The sequence below is a fragment of the Malurus melanocephalus genome, unplaced genomic scaffold, assembly GCF_030028575.1.
Source record: "Malurus melanocephalus ecotype Western Australia unplaced genomic scaffold, MMel_1.1 scaffold_35, whole genome shotgun sequence".
Lineage (NCBI taxonomy): Eukaryota > Metazoa > Chordata > Aves > Passeriformes > Maluridae > Malurus > Malurus melanocephalus.
Window position 1 is genome coordinate 1,166,804 of NW_026623267.1, and position 19,650 is coordinate 1,186,453.

Below are 19,650 nucleotides of genomic sequence, written 5' to 3' on the forward strand. Positions count from 1 at the left end.
CTGCTGTGTATGTGCTTCTCATTTCATGGATATACAAAGCCCTCTATTAGAGGCTGAATATGCATATACAGTGACTTTTCTTATGCATGTTGTAAGTACATGAGATAGTGATTCTTGACAGGAGTAAACATGATGTCATCTTGCCTTGTATATCCCCACACTCATACAAAAATGTTTCAATACGTGACCAAGAATTATGTATGTTTTTAATTCAGAATACTGACAGCTTTTCTCCCTTAATAGTAATTCACAGGCTATTGTATGGTACTGCATTTTAACAGAAAGCAATTGTAGAACACTTTTTTTTTTAATGGTTGGTATTGTCGATTGTTATCCCCTTTGTATTACCACTACATTTTGTGAAAATTATATRAAGAACTTACAGTGAAAAATTGTGTGGAATATACAATCTAAAGTGCCTTTGAAGCAAGATAGTACTATTTTATTTTCCTGTCTCTTGGTGCTTTGTCACTGTCTGATCTCGTTTTTCTTATCTAGTATATTTTGTCCATCCTTCTAAGGACTTAATCTGATGTTAGTCTTCTCCAAGTGTCCTCTGTCTTCTATTGCATGCCATTGTTTTTTTGCAGTTGTTACAAACACCTGCATCACTGCTGACTTTAGATGCCAGTCTGTTTCCTTCCAGGAGCAAAAGGGTGCTTTGGAYGTGTTAGATGTGATAAAATCTACAAATCTTTTTTGGTACGAGGAGTTAAACTTTCATGAAGTGGCCTTCAGAAGTGATCCAGAGATTATAAAGCTCACAGATACAGAAAAAACCTCCTCTTTTCAAGTTGTTCATTTCAAAAACAGAGTTGAACCTGGTTAATATTCCCTCTTCCAGTATGCCTAGAATGTAAAGTAGTGCTGGATTCTATGCACACCCATGGTTTCAGCAGCAGAATATCCTCTTTTGATCAACATTTGGACTGGGCAGGAAGATATCAAAATCTAATAAAAGAAAAAGAAAGGAGGGGCAGACCTTTCTTTTGAGAAAGCTTTCTGAATATTTTTCAGTAGTACAACCTTGCTGAAAGAAGACTTCCTTTCTTCTGAATTTTCAAAGTTATTCACAATCTAAAATAAGAGTCTTTCTTCCTTTAAATGAGGTTAAAGCCTTACTTTTTAAATKAGAGAAATATACTAAAATATTTAGAACAGAAATCCTTGCTAAAGTGGAGGTCTGAGTCAAGAAGGATCAAAATCTTTTTYATACACTAGGATTTCTGTATCCCAAAGTAATCTCTTTAAACTGATGTTTCCACATGTATTTCCTTTGTTTCAGAAGTTCTTGTAGTGTGAAAAAATTTAGCTACCCGTCTCATTGCTCATGCTATTTTCAGGGAAATCTGTTTGMAAAATCCACTGTACAGGATCTCTTTGAGGCAGTGAGTCTCTATGGCACACCACAGACKTAAATTTTTTGTCTGTCTTACTTTTTTTTCTGTAGATGTTGAGTGCATTTCTTAATTACTGTTTAGTTCTGAAAGCAAGGTTATTAAAATAAAATCAGAAGGGATGCTTCTTTGTACATCTGCCGGGTTTGAAATGCTGTGGGGTGTTTTAAAGCTCTGATCTTTTTTCACCTGTAAGYAGTGTACACTCCCAGTTGACAGCAGTCACACTCAAGTTTGTGGCCAGTAACACTCAAATCCTTAGTTGGACTAAAYTCATTCTCTTCAGCTTTTGGAGGGAGAAAATGGAATCCTGAAAGTGTTTCAATGGATAAGCAGAAGGAAGAAAAGCTAAGGTTACTCTCTTCAAAGATCCAAAATAGGGAATAACAAAGAGGAAATGAAGATATAACCTGGATTAGATTAATCTGCACTGACTACAGTCTGAAGCTGGAGAAAATAGTCATACTTGAAACCCGCTTCCTTGCAGGTTGGGCTCATTTCTGTAATGCTGATATTCCCATCGAGCTCACCTCAGGAATAAGTTTTAAATTTTTTAGCATTATAGTGCTGTTTCCTGACCCTTTAAAGACAAGAGAGCAATTCTTCTGTGGGTGCCATTTTTATGGTTTTCCAAATTTTCATACTTCCTTGCAGCAACTTGGTGAAAAAAATTGATGTTAAGCAGCAGAGAGGTAACTTTCAGCCAATGAATAAAGTCAGCATATTCTGTGACATCACATGTAGGATTCTTGATTGTCTCTGATGATAAAAACTATTAAGAAGTAAATGAAGTTTGATTTGTATAAGAGACTTTTGGATATTTTTTCAGTGGGTTCAATTAATATGTTTGTTGCTTGGCTGAAATGTTGTCTTCACTGTTTCTGTTGTTTTTGCTTCTGGAACAACTACRTTGTTTTCTCAGGCTGATGTTAGCATCCTATGCTTTCAGCATTGTACTTCCCTTTTTTGGCATCAGTTTTCCAGTACCCTAATGAAGTAGTTGGAAGCCCTTCTGATTTATGACTCTTCCATTAATATATGTGCCTATGACAGCTAAGATTTTGCCAGTGGGGCAAAGTACTTATACATCATCAAACAGTAGCAGTTTGAATAAAAAATAGTAGTTCTTTATAAGGAACTGAAGGTGCTGTCTGTGACCTAAATTAGTTTCTACATTTATGACAGATTTTACTGAAATCAGTCTTCCATGCTTCAGAAATTAGAATCACTACTCTTTAGACATTCATTTAGACTTTATTTGAAATAATTTACTTTTGAAATAGACAGAGACAGTTGTTTATTTTGCTAACATGCTACTTGCTTGCTGTAATTGCATAATCTGTAGAATTTTAGTGCAGGCTTTGAGTAACCTACTTTGCGATTAATAATCAAATGTCACATACCATGATAAAATGTGTAATTGACTGGCATTCTTTGCTCTGACTCACTTGGCTAAAATCTCTATTTAGATTGTGTGGGAGGGTGGGAGTTAATTTTTGRTTTAGCAGTAAAAACCTAGTTGAAAGGATGCCAGATAAAATTATATACGTTCTGAATCACAGGAAAAAAAATGTTCTATTTATTCTGTAGTTAAAGGGTATAAGGTGGAGTTGTTTTGTAATTGCATTCTTGGTAGTTTATTCCTTTTTTATTGGAAGTAATTATATTCATGCCTGACTTGGCTACTAGAAGTTTTTTTAAACTGTTTTAAAACCAGAAGTTTTGACTGGTTTTCTTTCTTTTTCTTCCCTGTAAATGATGCAACTATTTGGCATTGTACTTCAGCACTTAAATGAACAAATACGAATACTTGATTTGGATGAAGAGCCCTTGCTATAAGTGTATACCCTTGATTTCTTCCTTTCCCTCTCCAGTGGTCACATTTTTTCATTTACTTTAGGCTTTAYCACAGTATATTCAGTTTTAATATATCTGTGCTTTCTGCACTTACATAAATCACTGTCTCTGCAGAGGTATATTAAAATTGGTGCTGGTTTTGGCTGGGCTAGAGTTAATTTTCTTCATAGCAGCTAGTACGGGCTGTAGTTTGAATTTGTGCTGGAAAAAGTGTTAATGACACAGGATGTTTTTGTTCTTGCTGAGCAGCGCTTTGAGAGAGTGAAGTCCTTTTCTGTCTCTGAGCCCACTCCACCAGTGAGGGCACTGGGAGTGCACAGGGAATTGGGAGGGGGACAGAGCAGGGACAGCTGATCCCAACTGACTGCAGGGATATCCCACATGACAGGACTCAGCATACAGAGCTGGAGGAAGAAGGAGGCAGGGGGACATYCAGAGAGACCATTTRTATTCCCAAGTCACTGTTACACGTGATGGATCCCTTCTTTCCTGGGAATGGCTTAATAAACGCTGCCAATGGGAATTGGGCAATGAATTCCTTSTTCTGCTTTGAATTCCTTTGCTTTACCCTTTCTCTCAACCATTAAACCCTTTATCTCAACCTGTGAGTTTCCTTGCTTTTACCCCATCCTATCAGAGATGATTGCATAAGTAGCTGTGTGGGGCTTAGTTGCTGGCTGGTATTAAACCATGACACAATAGAATTTAAAAGCACTAGTGTACAAATATAAAAGCAAYAACAACAACAAAAAAAAGATTTGTGGTTTGGAAACATCATTGTTCCAGACTGCAGGAATGCTGTTGCTCTTAGGTTGCTTGGCTAAGACCAACAGTGTCACCTACAGGTGAATCAAGTAGATTTCTTGATTTTTCAGGTGCAGATATCATACACACAAGATAAGTTACTTATTCAAAATGGGAAGATCCTATTTACTGACTTTCCAGTTAATATCTTAAATCAATTTTGCTGCTTATTATTGTTATGAAATTAAGTGCAAATATGTAATTATTTTTGTAAAGAAGTGCTAGCTAAAAAAATTTGAAATAAATTTTTTAAACATTTAAAAATKATTATTGGTAATATTTTGCCCATTTGTATTTAAAAACAAATTGCGCTGAAAATACATGTGATTTACATTAAAGTACATTTACTGTCTGTTTATATAGAGGTCAAAATTCATTTATTATTTGCCAATGATTCATCTCAATTCATTGTGGCGAAATGTTGCAGAAGTGAATATGAAGTAAAATGTTAAAAATATTGCATTGAAAATAACAAATTAGTAAACATTTTTAGAATTTGTATCTGTAAAAGATTGCTCTTAGATTATTGCATCCTTTTCTTCAATACAACAGCTATTAACAATGCTGAAGTTTTTCTGAAAGTAGAACAACATATAAACTTATTGTATGCTAAGAGAAAGGACTGTTGTTCTTAAGCCTTTTTTTGAGGGTTCAGCATCTTCCTTTCTCTGTTGTCAGGTTTGTAATTAAACTATTGCTTTTTAAAAGGCCCTTTTTCACTTTTGCATTCTGTTTTGACATGGTGGATTTTTAGGTGTGTTGCTGCAGTGATGTGACTGTCCAATGGCAACTRAATCACGTGACTTTCAAAGTACTTGTAATGTTTTAAGCTGGATTGTGGGTGACATATGCTAAACTAGTGGCATCGTCAGAGAGGCTTCTGTGTAATAAAGATGTGTGATTGTGGGAAGAAGAAAACYTGGTTGGATCTGCTAAGTTGCTCCCACTATCATGTGTTGACTAGTCAGGTATTGTATTTAGAGACCCAGGTGTTAAGTGGTTACCTTACATAACATTCAGTAAGAGACTTGAGTCTGTTTCTTGTACCTTCATAGGCATCAGGTTTGGTTTGTGCTTGTTTTAGTGTGTTTTTTGGTCATGTCAGAAAATACTTAAGATAGTGACATTGAAATCCAAAYGTTATTTCTTGATGTCGAAGGCACAGTGATAAGCACAAGATCTCTTTTGCTGCTCCTTCCACTTACTTGATCTTGCTTTRCTGTGTTTCAAACAGTCCATCTTACTTAGTTGTATACTTGCCAAGTTGAATTTACTGCYGCATCTCTCAAAAAAGATAAATGTAACATTGACTGGGTAACCTTGGTATTGGGGCARGGGGAGAGAGGGAAGAGTTCCTAGTGTAGCAGAAAGTTTCAAATAYTTTTAATTCATTTGTGTGCTAATATACAAAAATTATAGATCCAGTTTTATAGCTGTAATATGTTCAGTTAGCTCAATGCGTTTATGATATGCAGTGTGATTCTTGAGTARGAGTCTTCACGTAGTGTAGACTCTTCCTTCAAAAACTGCATTGTGTRTAAGGGTAGGATTATTTGTAATTTKTAATTTTATATGTATTTTATAAATTTTATAAATAATTTGTAATTGTAGGATTGTTTAGCAAAATGGTGTTGAAAACTGATCACATAGCACATTACAGCAATATTTTCTACACTCTGTTTTAAATCACTTRGCAAGTGATGCTAATGAGTTCAATAAGCTACTTCAGTATTTTTTAAATCTAGATGGAAACTCAAAGTCTCTCAGACTTTAAGAGTCTCTAGCAATCCTTTGAACTTCAGATTCGTACTCAATGCCTCCAAACTCAGGAGTGGCTCATGCTGATCAGCAAGTTAGACAAGAGTATCAGGAGACCTAGAGGATGAAAACCAAACATAAAAACGAGGYATGCAAGAGGTGGGTGCAGGAACAAGTGACTTGTTGGGATTGTAGGTGCTCATGTTGAGCATGAAGGGACRGGATTAGGTTGTACAAAGCCCAGGAGCATATGTGAAGGATGATAAGAAATAATTCTATGGATGTCCAGGAAAACTGGAGAAAAACACTGCTAAATAGAACAGAATATCTGATGACAAAGGATGTGTGAAAGGCTGGGGTACTTCATGCTTTCTTTGCTTCAGCCTTTATTGTTAGGCCTGCCTTTCAGCAATCCCGAGCTCCAGAGACAAATGGAGAAATCTAGAGAAGGAAGATTCAATGYTTGGTGGAATAAAGCCAGGTTAGGGACTGTGCAAACAAAGTGATCATGATGCAAGTTAAGGCAATCTGATGAGATTTACCCAAAAGTGCTGAGGGGCCCTGGTAACAGTTATCATGAGGTCATTCTTGATTATCTTTGGAAGGTCATGGTGATCATGAAATAAAAGGGAGGATTGGTTGGCCGATCAGATGCTTGCACAGTCAGAGTGAGAGACCTCATGAAGTTCCAGAGTTCATGCCATGCCCTACACAGGAGTGGGGAATAATTCTATGAACCAGTGCAGGCTGKGGGCTGGTGAGCTGGAAAGCAGGAAAAATAATGGGTATTCTAGTGGAAAACAAATTGAAAATGAGCCAGCAATATCCCCTTCAGTCTGRGCTGCATTTCAGAAGGATGTTGCTGGCAGCTCAGAGGAGGTGGCCGTTCCTCTCTGCTCAGCCATGGTGAGACACATCTGTGGCTCTGGGTCCAGCTCCGGGCTCCCCTTTACGAGAGGAGCAGGGACAGACTGGAGCAAGGCTGGCAAAAAGCCWTGGAGGTTATTGAGGCATGGAACATCTGACACACGAGGAGAGGCAAAGCAAGCTGGGGTCATTCAGTCTGGTCTGAAAAAGCTCCAGTAGATGTGATCTGAGTACATTGTGTATTCATGTGTAAAGGAGGCTGAGCCAGACCTCAGCAGTTTCCAGGGAGTGTGCAAGAGGAAATGGGCACACGCTGCAATACAGAAAATTCTCTGTAAATGTGAGACTTTATTTTTTTTTTCCTGTGAGGGTGGTCAGACACTGACAGTTTGTCTAGGCAAGCTGTGAAGTCTTCAAAAACTTTGAGTATCATCTGAGAGATACTGGATACGTGTTGGTATGCAGTCAAGAGCAGAATCCTTTAGGTGACACTGATTTGAGCAGTGGATTGGATTGGTTGATCTCCAAAGGTGACTTCCAACATTTTCCATACTGTGTTTCTGTGAAAATCAAAATTAGTCTATTTTGATGGAATTGTCTGTCTGATATTTACTGCATATATAGGTAAAAGACAAGCAAGGAACATTTTAGACACCGTTTTGCCTGGTAGAATGTTCCTGTGTGATTAAAGATGACATTTTGTCAAACAATTTTCAGAGTTTCTTTTCGAGCTATGGAATGCTAATAAGCAGTTTGCTTTTCATATTTTTATATGTAAAATTACAACTAAAAATCCTCAAAATATATAGTCTGAATGTTAAATTGTGAAGTACGATSAATCTCAGTAAGTAACAATAAAGAGTGCTTTAATTTAAGTTCTTAAACTAATATCAGAGAATCTGAAATTGAAGTACTTTGTGGTATGAACTAACTGCTCATCTGCATATGAATAACTAATGAATTTATTAAAAACACTAAATAATATATTATRGGTTTTGTCTCAGAATTTTTTGTCACTGAGGATCTTCAGTAAAAGTTGGAGTAAAGTAATTTTTGKGAGTCTTTATTACCATTAATATTTTATCTGTGAAGAATTTAGAAGAATGATTTACTTCTCTTTGGTTTAATGGTCTTTTGTGGCTGAAAAGGTTCTGTGCAAAAGGTGTCTACACCTCTTTAAAATTACTTAGTAMCTGTTTTGCACTTCCAAATACTTTTTTAAGCACAGTAAATTTTACAGGATGAAAACGCGATCTTTTATAGTTAATGCAAATGATGCATTAAACCCTTCTCCCAGAGAACAATTTAAATGTACTCAGAAGTCCAATTATCTTTGATTTAGATGTAAAAATTGCAGAATAACAGCTGTGCCTGCTGGGTGAATATTCCTCTGCAAAAAGATAGCTTATTTGAGCAGGGTTGAGGACAGGTTGCTCAGGGAATGTTTGCCTCTTTTGGATCTTTTTCAAATTTAACTGCTTCTGGTCAATTGAAAATACAAGTACATTACAAAATAGCATCAGGGCAATTGAGAGTTTATATCCTCTAAGTTGTCATTTTGCACATTACAGAGTATCTTAGGTTCTCTAGCACTTATACTCTATTTGTGGAACAAACCCCACACATTGTACTTCAAATTAATGCTTATAAATATTACAGGTAGTAATGCTAAATTTGAGTGCATTTAGAAAACAGCTTTTTCTGTACTATATCTAAAAATTTTTTAAGCACCTCCGACACTGATGAATCACTTTACATGCAATAACTTTATATGTAATAAAATATGCTCTAATTTACAATAATAGTATATATTTCCTTAGTATGAAGTAGTATTATTGTTACAAAAACCATTTTGTTTTCATGAAATGTCTAGTGGCTTATATTATGCATACAGTACTAGCAGGGTGTTTTCTTGAAGTATATTAAATACTAATATAAATTACAATATAAAATCTAGCCTATATGTTATACATAGTTACTTATAATTGAAATTTGAAAGGTGCTTTGTAATTGAAGTTTTAGAGATGTTTACCTTGTTAGCTGATCTCAAAACCGTACAAAATAGTATGAGAATTAATCTAATTTGTCCTTCTGCGAAAACAGATTTAATACATATATTTCACTGCTCTAATTTTATTTTACAACACCCTGATCATGGAGCTTTCCTCAACTTCCTGGTAAATCTCCTTCAGGGCATACCTATCTTTACACTAGAAGATTTATTTTCTTTTAAATGGAAACCTATTTTCAACCTAAATCCTAATCAAATTTTATTACCACTTTCCTTATCCAAATGTCTATCTTTCYCAGTCACCACTATTTGTTTTTCAAAGACTCTTGCAGCTGTCGTTATCTCTATTCAGACACGTTTATTTAGCCTAAGTATCTGYTTATTTAAACTTTTTGTTAAGGTCATGCTTCATTTATGTTTAGTCATTCTCATTTTTCACTTCTGGGCTCTCAGTTGGTTTGCACTTCCTGAAATAAGTTGCCCAGAACATAATGTATTGCCCCAAGATCAAACTGCTGCTGAGCAGAGTGGAAGGTTTATTTTGCATGTCCAAATAGCAGCATTTCTGCTCCAAGGTTTCAGTTTTCACATCAGCAGAGCATWTTTGGTTCATGGGCAGACTGATGTGCTCTTTCTCTTTTTGCTGTCAGCTRCTGTCTTGCATTTGTTGAGATAATTATTCCTAAGGGTCAGATTAATCTATTTTGGCTTTAGCCATGTAAAAGTGAAGCGATAGGTCTAAACTGGTTGCACAGACTCGTTGGGAGAACACAGTAGAGAAATGACTTCTGCAGTTGATTCATGCTTAGATAGAGGAAATGAACCAGCTAGAGGGAGCCTAGACATCTAATTTTTKTAAATGAACAGGTAAGATAGGCAAGATCAATCCTATCCTCAGTGTAGAATCTTGAAATTGTATTACTGACCCATGCATTAATGCATCTGTTCTTTAATTTATTAAGACATTTTATAATACTTACTCCCTCCTCCAAAGTGTTTACAGCTCTGTCAAGCATAACATTAATGTAATGTTTAGTGGGTATAATCTTTAGTCTGTTACTAGGATAACTCATGAAAATATGCAATAGTATTGAGGTGCAAAGACTCCTGTGGAACTCTGTGTGATTTGATCCATTCATTACAACAGCAAACTGTTGATTTCCTCCTGATGCTTAAAGAATCCTGCTGAAATCCAAAAGGTGTCCTAGTTCTTAGTTAATGTATCCAGAGAATATAAATCTAACAATCTTGCTGTAGRTCTGTTACAGTCACCTTCAACAGTGGTTGTCATTAATATTGGCAGACATAATTTTCTCTGGAGTGTAGGCTTGAAAGGAAAATTTCATGAAATCACATTTGAACACAAGCAAATGAATTGATGTTTGTGTTGTTGTTTTGCAAACAGTTGTCACAAAATTGACTTCTAGTGCAGGATCTGTTWAATACCAGCATCTCAGCTGAACCAAGACATTTTTTTTCATCTTATACTTAGTATGCCTCCATATGAGTGATTTTCATTGATTCTTGAAAAAAAAAAAAAACTGATTTGAGACAAAAACATATTCCCTCTTGCATACAAATCTGTGATAGGAAATAAAACTGTTGAGTAAAGGTGTGTGAGAAAGGATATTTGGAACAAAATGTAACTGTTACCCTGTGGTCTTCTTTCATATAATGTGGGTTAATCCACATCTTGGGGTAAGGTTTGACAGGAGCAGTACAGGGAAAAAAAATCTAATCTTAAAATATAAATAAATTAAAGGTTATCATTATGTCAACCAAACTTATTCTGAACCTGTTAATGTTTACAGTTAATGAGATRCAGAGGACCGCTGCGATGAGTCTTTATCGTATAAATAAATTGAAGAAAAGGGGAGCTGAGGTAGTCTTTTATCTTTGTATCCTGAAGCTGTGCAACCCAAGCCTAAATTTTCTTGTAGAACAGAGAAGTAATGACTTTGAAACCCTTTTCCTTGCAGCAATGAAAGAAAAAAAAAAAAGAAAAATTAGAAAAATCCCCATACAAACCCACAATTATCAAACCAAAAAGCCACCAACAATATTGGATTTCTCAGAAATTTCACTTAACAAAAAGTCTTCTTGTTCTTACTTTTTCCTTGTAAATTCTTAAACAAACTAACAATCTTATCCCAAGTACTGCTATAATGATACATAAAAAACAAATGTATTYTGCTGTCATGCTTTGTTGTTATTCTGTTGTAGCTCTGATAGATGTGAAAAGGGGGCTGCGGGAGAAGGAAATGCAAAATAACACTGAGAAGGTTTGAAAACAAGCAGGCTGGATGCAGTGTCTCAAGAGACAGGCACTTGCTGAAAGTTGTCAGATTTGATTAAGGGAGCTTTTGGCATCAATCAGACCTGACAGTAGTGTATCAGAGGTTAGTAAAACTATAATTGGTGAACTAATTAACAGCRAAGAGGAAAAGAGGGTAATGTTTTGGATCAAACTCCTTTAAAACATTTAGATCATTATTTAAACTTGAAGTCTGAGTAGCTAATTATATATTTTACAATATAAGAGATGAGTTTYACAAAGCATGCAAGCTGTTCTTCCTCACTATGGTTTTTAAAATAAGGTTTTGTACTGACATTAAACAGACTGTTTTATCATGGGGAAAAAGTATACAGAGAGCAGGTGCTYGTATCCTATTATTCAGTACAACTATTGTGATTCTAATGTCTATTGTTTTCTGTATTTTTGTCTCAGATTAATGTAACTTTGAAGCATGAAAAGTTTTCCACATGAAGAGCTTTATATTATTTTAGTAAGACTTTAAAAAACTTAAAGGCCTTTCATATTAACAATGAAAAGGAATTACTGGTTGTGCTAGTCTTATCCAGTTTGTTTTGACTGTGTCAGTGTTGTATTGAGGTATAAAAGCAGTACTGGAACTTCTAAAAGTATTTTGTAATCTCTGGGACATCCAGGATTGTGCTGAAAGCATAAAATTTTAAATTTTCACATATGAACTTAAATCTGTTAATCATAGTTATGAAACTGAGTATGCAACAAATAAGACAATATTTTAAAAAAACAGTTCAGCAGAACATGTCAGATGTGTTGTAAGTATCTTGCTCTGCCAAGGCAATGTGCTGAGGCATTGTCAGTCAATTGCCTTTTCATTAGGTGGACTAGCTGGGTTCTGTAAAGGAACAAAATCATTGTGTGTTCCTAGGACTCACTTATAAAATAAAACATGAACTTAGTTATGTTTCTTCAGTTCGAAAGTCATTGGACATTTTAAGTTCTGAGTGGCAGCTGTTAGAATTTTTTATTGCTCCCTTGTTGATTTCTGTTTTTGACTGATGATTGGTGTTAGCTTTGGGGATTTACTAATTGCTGCTAATATGCAGTAGTATAATGCACCTCTTTTGTAAGTCTTTCTAGCTTGATGAACTCAGTCTTTTATGTTAGTAATTTTTGTAAGTGTAGTSTTAATATTAAATGTTTCTAAGATGCATATATATATATATATATTTATTTATGTATGTAAATGCGATCTTGTATTGACATTACTTTAGACCACAAATACATGTTCAGATTTGTTGAACATCATCTTTTCACCTAAATGTGCATACTGCTCATCTGAATATCTTTGTATGGTAGAGAATCTGCTTTACAAGAAACATAATTCTGTTTTAACTCCGTTAAATGCAGCATCAGATGGTTGTTTCTGATCTATGAAGAACAAAATACTTGCATTCATTATTTATTACTTCCTACCTCRGGTTCTTGTTTTGAATTGCTGCCCTCTGTTTTACTTTCTGTATGTTTATTCCACTCCCTGCCTGAGCTTCAGCTCACAYGAGGTTTTTTGAAATGCTTGAATAAATCACAGAGTAAGCATGCAATAAAAAGAGGAATAAAAACAGCATTATGAAAGTGACTTGCAGGTTGCTGCTCTTGTAACATGTTTTGATGGAGTTTTACCTCAAAGWGTGCCAAATTGGCAATGTGTCCTCATGGGGTGTGATAGCAGCTATCTAATATTAAAATTTGTGAGAAACTCCAAACTATCAGTTATTAAAAGGGAAATATTTTCAACTCATGTGAAGCCCCAGCATAGCAGCTCTGCCTACGGAATTGCAGAATGTGCTGCATTCCAATGAGAGTCTGCTCTGGGTGGATGTGTGTAGTTGTGTGCARTTTTCTGTGTCTCCATTTCTGCAGGAGTTAAGATCTTGCAGTGAATTTGCTGCCAGAACAAACCACCAAGATAAATAGTTACAGCATGAATTGAGTAAACTGTGTAGGTTGCCCATACCCTCTTGCCAAAAAGCTGTCAGAAGATGAGRAGCTCTGGCTGTGACTGAGCAAAGCTTCCTTGGGGATGTTGTAAGGGGAAGTTGTGGATGTGTRTAAAGGAGAAGACCAGTAGAAAGGTTAAAACAATAAAGACAGGGAAATTCTACTAATTGAAATCTACAGAGGCAGATCTTTGAGGGAGTGTCTTTGAATAGTAAGAAGAAACCAGCAGTGGGTAGACCAGAATTGTTTATTTCTATCCAGTCATGGTTAATCCCTGTGGTGGAGGCAAATTTACTGCATGCAAACATAGAAAGAGACTGGTTCCATGCCTTCCAATGGTATTAGATCCTTAGGGCTTGTATTTAGTATATATGCAATGTTTTTTCTTTAACTGTATATACTACTGAACTCAGCCTTAAAATTGTTTCTTCTCCAGCAGCATTGAGGCATTTCAGAAAACACTTCTTTTTTGAAAGTTTACTGAATTCCCCTATTTTGAATGATGCTTGATTTAATCACATTTAATTTTAGTAAAAGAAATCCTTCTGATCTGCAAATAATTGAATTCTTTCCAATTGCAGCTGATCATTGTTTTAWGTTGTTAAAAGGCAAATTTCTGAAATACCTAACATGCATTTTTCCAGTGCATAATAAATATTTCAGTTAATTCCAGGTTACATTTTAGCTGTTTCTGTCTCTTTGCCTCTCCTTAGTTTTGGCTGCCATGTGTTCATGTCTTCAATGAGACTTTTTTGTGCTAATAGCAAAGTGAGTAGCTCCAGCATCACTGGTCACTGAGCAGGAGGAGCACAGGAGGAAGCCTTTAGAGAACAGATGCTCACATAGCCACAGGCAGCAGGGTGTGTTTTTGTGTAATAAGGTTTTTGTATAATAAGTTTTCTTCTTTTTTTTTCCTAAGGATACTGTTATATTGAGAGTTACTTAATAGAAAGTGGGACAGGTACAAAGAAATGTTAATGCAAAATGAAAAAGTGTTATGAGGATAAAGCAAATAAAGGATGAAATTACAGTAGAAATGTGTATTTCTTGTAGATTTAATCCATGCTTTGAGAAGCAATATTGTTAACTTCACAGAGAAACATAAATGGAGAATTTTCTGTTTGTTTATCATAATTCTAATGGTTTCAARGAGGAAGTAGTGCTTTTATATAGGTGTGTTAAATATGAAAATATCTCTATTATGCTGCAAGCATGAGATGACATATGGTTATGACATGTTTCTAGACCTTGATCCAGCTTTGAGGAGATAAATTGATTTTGGAAACCTCCCATAACATACAATCTTTATTACTGTGATCATTTGACATCCAAAATCTTCTCCCATGCAAAGGCCTCTGGATTGGTTCATTGTAATATTGAGTTTATTCTCCAGTTTCTTTCTAGATATAATGATAGATTCTAATGCTCAGCATGTATAATAATATRAATTCAAACTTATAGTTCAAATGTTTAAGAGTAGATGTGTGTACCATTCTATGTGTTTGCACTATTTTGATATCATAAAGGAACTTACATTTGCATCTTTTGCTAATTAAAGACACTTTACTGCTGCTGCATTGTTTTCAGTATGGCAGCATCCAGGCTTATTTCTGGAATAGTGCTGATACTCAGAATATCAAGACTATCCAGTCTCGGTACAAGGTACTTTTCTGCTTTTTATCTTATAGAAATCTGTGTAACCACATATTAAAATACAACGTGCTCAAGCAYAGGGCATGGGGATTTTTCCTATCATCCTAGTTGATGCTTAAGCTGAGATCTGACTCAACCAGTTTTTTATACCTGGTTTGATGATATCTGGCACRTAGGAAGAGTGATCCAGGTCTTTTCCGATTATTTTGTGGCAATTCTAGTAGTCAGGAAGCTGGGGGTGAGGTAGGGTGTGTGTCTGAATTTTGATATATTGTTGTGTGTATGAAAGGGACAGCAGGTTAGATGAGTGACAGGCAAAAGCTGAAGTGGCTAAAGAAACTTCTCAAAAATGCTCTTGAAGAACTTAGAAGCAGTGAATTTTGTAGCATGTCATGCTATAAGTATGTTGTGCTATAAGTCTTTTATGTACTTTGTTCTGGAATATTTTCATATTGGACTTGTAGGAGWGTAAATTTGAGGGGATTACCATAGTTTTTCTAGTCTCAGAGTGTGTGTGTACTAATTATTCAAGCAGAAAACAGTAGTCATGTGCAMGATGTGTTTAAAAGAACTTAAAAGTAGAAAAAAATTCAAAGAATTGAAAATAAGCTCTTGAAAACATAAACCTTCAAGGCTGTGCCAACTTCTAGAAATAAATGTTCTAACTTCTTAGAAATTAATGGAAGACCATTTGATTTCAGTAAGACAATAAGCCTTTTCAATTAAAGAAATCTCCCTAAAACCAACAAAMCCCAGCATTTTCAACACATTGATCTTCTGAAACTGTAGTGAAAATGTAACTTCCCTTTACCATGAAATCTGGCTTCAAAGGGGTCTGAAGAGAACCTGACAAGAATAATTAGCAAATCATGCAATTATAGAAAATGCATTTTCACAGTCTCTTGAAATTTTGTAAGTTCATGTTGAAGTTATCAGCTTCTGTTGTCCCTTTTGACATAATTTTTTGAAGTGAAATAATTGAACTTTTTTTCTTTGAGTTCTTACCTGAACATTATGTAAAATCATGTAGGGATGTGTTAACTAACCCCAAAGCTAAATGGCATCATTTTGAGTTTAAATATATGGATTATGGTTTTTAAACTCTTAACTCTTCTGGTGAAATAGTGAAATTGAGTGGCAGTGCTCACTTAAGACAGAAGACTTTGTGAAAAGCGCATGTTTTCCCAAACAGAAAAAGTCAGTGTGGAATAATGAATTATCAAAAAAACACCGGGAAAAGAGAAGTGTGTGTGCGTAGAGAAATTTAACTTGACAGTAAAAATATYGACAGTTAACCCATTTCTATTCAGCCATATCCTAATACAAAAAACAGATTGAAATACCTTGCATGAGTTGCAGTTCATTAAGCAAATGTGACACTTTATTTTCTAGCTATTCCAACACTGAAAGAGGTGAAGTGGTGAAACAGCAATATAAATGAACACACTGCTCAGTGTGCTGAGAACTCAAGTCCATGTAAAAGAAGAATATATTGAAAAGGTGTTTTAATACTTGGTTTCTGTGTCCTTCTCTTGTCCCTGAACAGAAAGCAGAATCCTTTTGCTGAATCTGTGTTTTGATTTTAAACTTCAAGGATTAAATATATTGTCTCTGAAAATTAATTATAAAAAAAAAAGCCACTACTGCATTTAAAACTAATAATGAGATGACTCATAATTGTGTTTGGTTTATTGTTTTAATTGAAAGAAAAGAAAATTTATTAGCCTTTGCTGATAGTTAGCAATTTCTTTTAGCTGATACTTTTTAATAGCATTTTATGTATTCAAATTCAATTTAAAATTTGCAGCGACAAAGCTGATCTGTTTGGCTGGGGTTTTTTTAAAAATATTTTCCCCCAATTTCTATCTGAAAAATAAATGTAAGAGCTACTCCTATTCTTTAGCAAAACATTCTCTGGAGATTTCTTTTCTTACTTGATATACTGTCTCATTTAGTTTGGCTTGAAATTCAGGTCATTGCTTTGTGAACATTGCTATTTTAAAATAAGATCAAAGTAAAAGACCATTATAATGGATATTTAGTCATCACTCAGAAACAGAAGAATTAATGATACAATTTTAAATGTATATCCTGATAACATGACTGACATTAAAAAAAAAAAAAGCTGTGATCTGAATGTTGGCAATTTAGATTTAGCAAATTAGTTAAGTAGCTTGCATTTGTAGTATTTCACACCTTAAAGCCTTAATATGCATTGCTAAATATATTTCCTCACTGTTTGCTAATTAATGTTCTGTGGAAGTACAGCTGCTAATATTTTGTGGTTGATATGGCTCATTTTAAAGTGCTAACAGCTGCATCTGTAGTAGTGTTACAATTCAGTTCATAAATTATGGGCATACATTTTTACACTTACTATTTTGTACAAGCATTTGAAAAATCTGAATTTGCTAATAAAATGCACMTAGTAATATTTAAACAAACCATGGAAATACCCCCCGGATATCACCACTCTCTGTGATCCAATGACTCAGTGACTCTTTCATGTGTAAAGTTTTAAATATTACAGGAAATGAACATATTTTTTCTGTAATATCACAAAGTGTCTTCAGGAGTAGTTCTTGGTAATTAGTAAAGGCTCATGTGTGCTGATGGTAAAATAATTGGACTGGAACAATATTTTGAAGCAGTGCAGGAAAAAATATTTTTTTCTGAAGAGAATAAGTAAATACTATCAGGATATATCTTGTAGAGACCAAGTGAAGAAAAAGTATTCATAAATGCATTTTCATAAWTGTGTTTTGTGAGAAATATTTCTTTCTAATATTTTGAGAGAAACACAGTAGAACAAGCAATCCAGGAGGGTCCTGGAGTGAGSTGATGAGAACTTCTTCCTCTGTAGCTGGAGAGGACATGGAGGAGAAGTGCTTTGCCATACCTCATTGTCAAACAAGGAGGAATGTGTTTGAGGTCTGAAGATTGAAGACAGACTCCAATGAAATGTTGGAGTTCAGCATCCTGAGGAGGAGGAAGAAAAGATCAAAAAGCAAACTCACAACCCTGGACTTCAGGAGAGCAGACTCTGGCCAGCTCAGAGATCTGCTTGGAAAAGTCCCATGTGATAAGGTTCTGGAGGGAAGAGAGAGTTCAAGGTATCAGGAAAGCTGGTTAATATTCTTCCAACTTCAAGAGTGATCCATCCCAGCGAATAGGAACTTGGGCAAAAATGAATGAATAGGAACTTGGCCCACATAAATGAACAAGTTGCTCCAGGTCTTAGCAAAAAGAAAGCAAACATACAGAGTGTAGGAAAAAGGACATGCAATCTGGGAGGAGTACAGAAACGTCTGACCATCCAGGATTGAAATYAGGAAAGCTGAAGTCCAAGTGGAATTGAATCTATTCAGGAATAAAAGCAAACAAAATCAGCAACAAAAGGAAGGCTGAGGACAATGTGGGCCCATTGCTGAATGAGACAGAGGACCTGGTTACACAGGACACAGGGGAGTCTGAGGTACTGAATGCCTCCATTGCCTCAATCTCTACTAGTAAGACTGGCCTTCAGGAATCCCAGGTTCCAGCAACTGCAGGAAAGTGTGGAGCAAGTAAATTGTGCCCTTGGTGGATAAGGATCAGGTTAAGAGAGTAATTAAGAGAGCAGGACACATATATCCATAGCATGATTGATTTGCATCCACAAGTGCTAAGGAGGCTGGCTCCTGTCATTGCAGTGTCGCTCTTGACAATCTTTGATCAACCATTGTAGCTGGGAGAAGTGACCAAAGACTTGAGAAAGGCAAATGTCACTCCTGTCTTCAACAAGGGCAAGAAGTAGGACCCAGGGAATGCTTGGCTGGTCAGCCTCATATGGGAAAGTGATGGAACAGCTAATCCTAAAAACAGTTTCCAGGAGCCTGAAAAACAAGAAAATCGCATCATGAGCAGTGAGCTTGGTTTCACCAAGAGGAAGTCTTGCTTGGCCAGCTTGATAAATTTGTCTGTAAATGACAGGCCAGGTACATGTGGGAAAAGCAGTGGATATTGCCTACCTAGGTTTTCAGTAAAGGCTTTGATAGTGTTTTCCATRAGGTCCTCATGAAGAAGGCTGTTGATGTATGGTTTGGCTGAGCAGACAGTGAGGAGTGGTTGATACAGAGAGGACTGTGCTGTCATCCAGAGGGACATCRATAGGCTGGAGGAATGGCCTGACATATCTGTATGAAACAATGACATTTGGAAGTTACCTTGTCCAGGACTGCTGGAAGTTGTTCAATTTGTTTTGCCAGTGCTAGGATCGAGATATCAAAATGTACAATTTGAAAGGATGCCTTAGGAAGAAAGCATTTTGTGGGGAACTGTGAACTATAAATTCAAACTTAAGTGAGAGGGGAGGATCTTGTTTACTGGGCTGTGAAGAAGGTTAGAAATATTTTATCACAGGTGATTTAAGTGAAACACAAATATTAAGTGATAATGTTAAGTAGTTGGTTCTGGATAGTTGATTAAATGTTTTCATGTGGAAAATGTATACAAATGGGGCACAGTAGCTTGAAGTGATTAGTTGATATTTYCATATGGTTTTCCATACTGAATCCTACTAATGGCTATTCAACAAATGTAGATGCAGCAAACTGCATCTGCCTCGTATATAAAGTAGGTAAACTTATGATAACTTTAAATTCTACATTGCATTGGCTCTGCTGTATGTTAAATTACCGTATTTTTATAAATTTGTGTCTTACCAATTAATTTGAGAAGTGCTTGATATTTCTTTTTTTTTTTTCTTCTCTCTAGATGCTTGTGACTACTCCAGAGAAATGGGATGTAGTGACAAGAAAAAGTGTTGGTGATGTAGCTCTCTCTCAGYTGGTAAAACTATTGATTCTTGATGAAGTTCATCTATTGCATGAAGACAGAGGACCAGTACTTGAAAGCATAGTAGCACGTACTTTACGACAGGTAAGAGAGTAAAAAATCTTCAAAATAATTTTGTTTCGGTCAAGACTTGATGGATATCACTGTAAAGGGTACCATGCTTAGACAATTAAATAGAAATGCTTAGGCAATTTACA

The 19,650-nt window shown here is 35.6% G+C and overlaps 1 protein-coding gene across 1 annotated transcript in view; it reads left to right on the top strand.

Annotated features, from left to right (window-relative positions):
* The window catches only part of ASCC3 (activating signal cointegrator 1 complex subunit 3), a 232,247-nt gene that overhangs the window by 57,971 nt on the left and 154,626 nt on the right, over positions 1–19,650 (top strand). Inside the window, exon 10 of the mRNA XM_057364088.1 lies at positions 19,373–19,537. Coding sequence (XP_057220071.1) covers positions 19,373–19,537 — 165 coding nt within the window. The remainder of the gene's footprint in view (positions 1–19,372; positions 19,538–19,650) is intronic.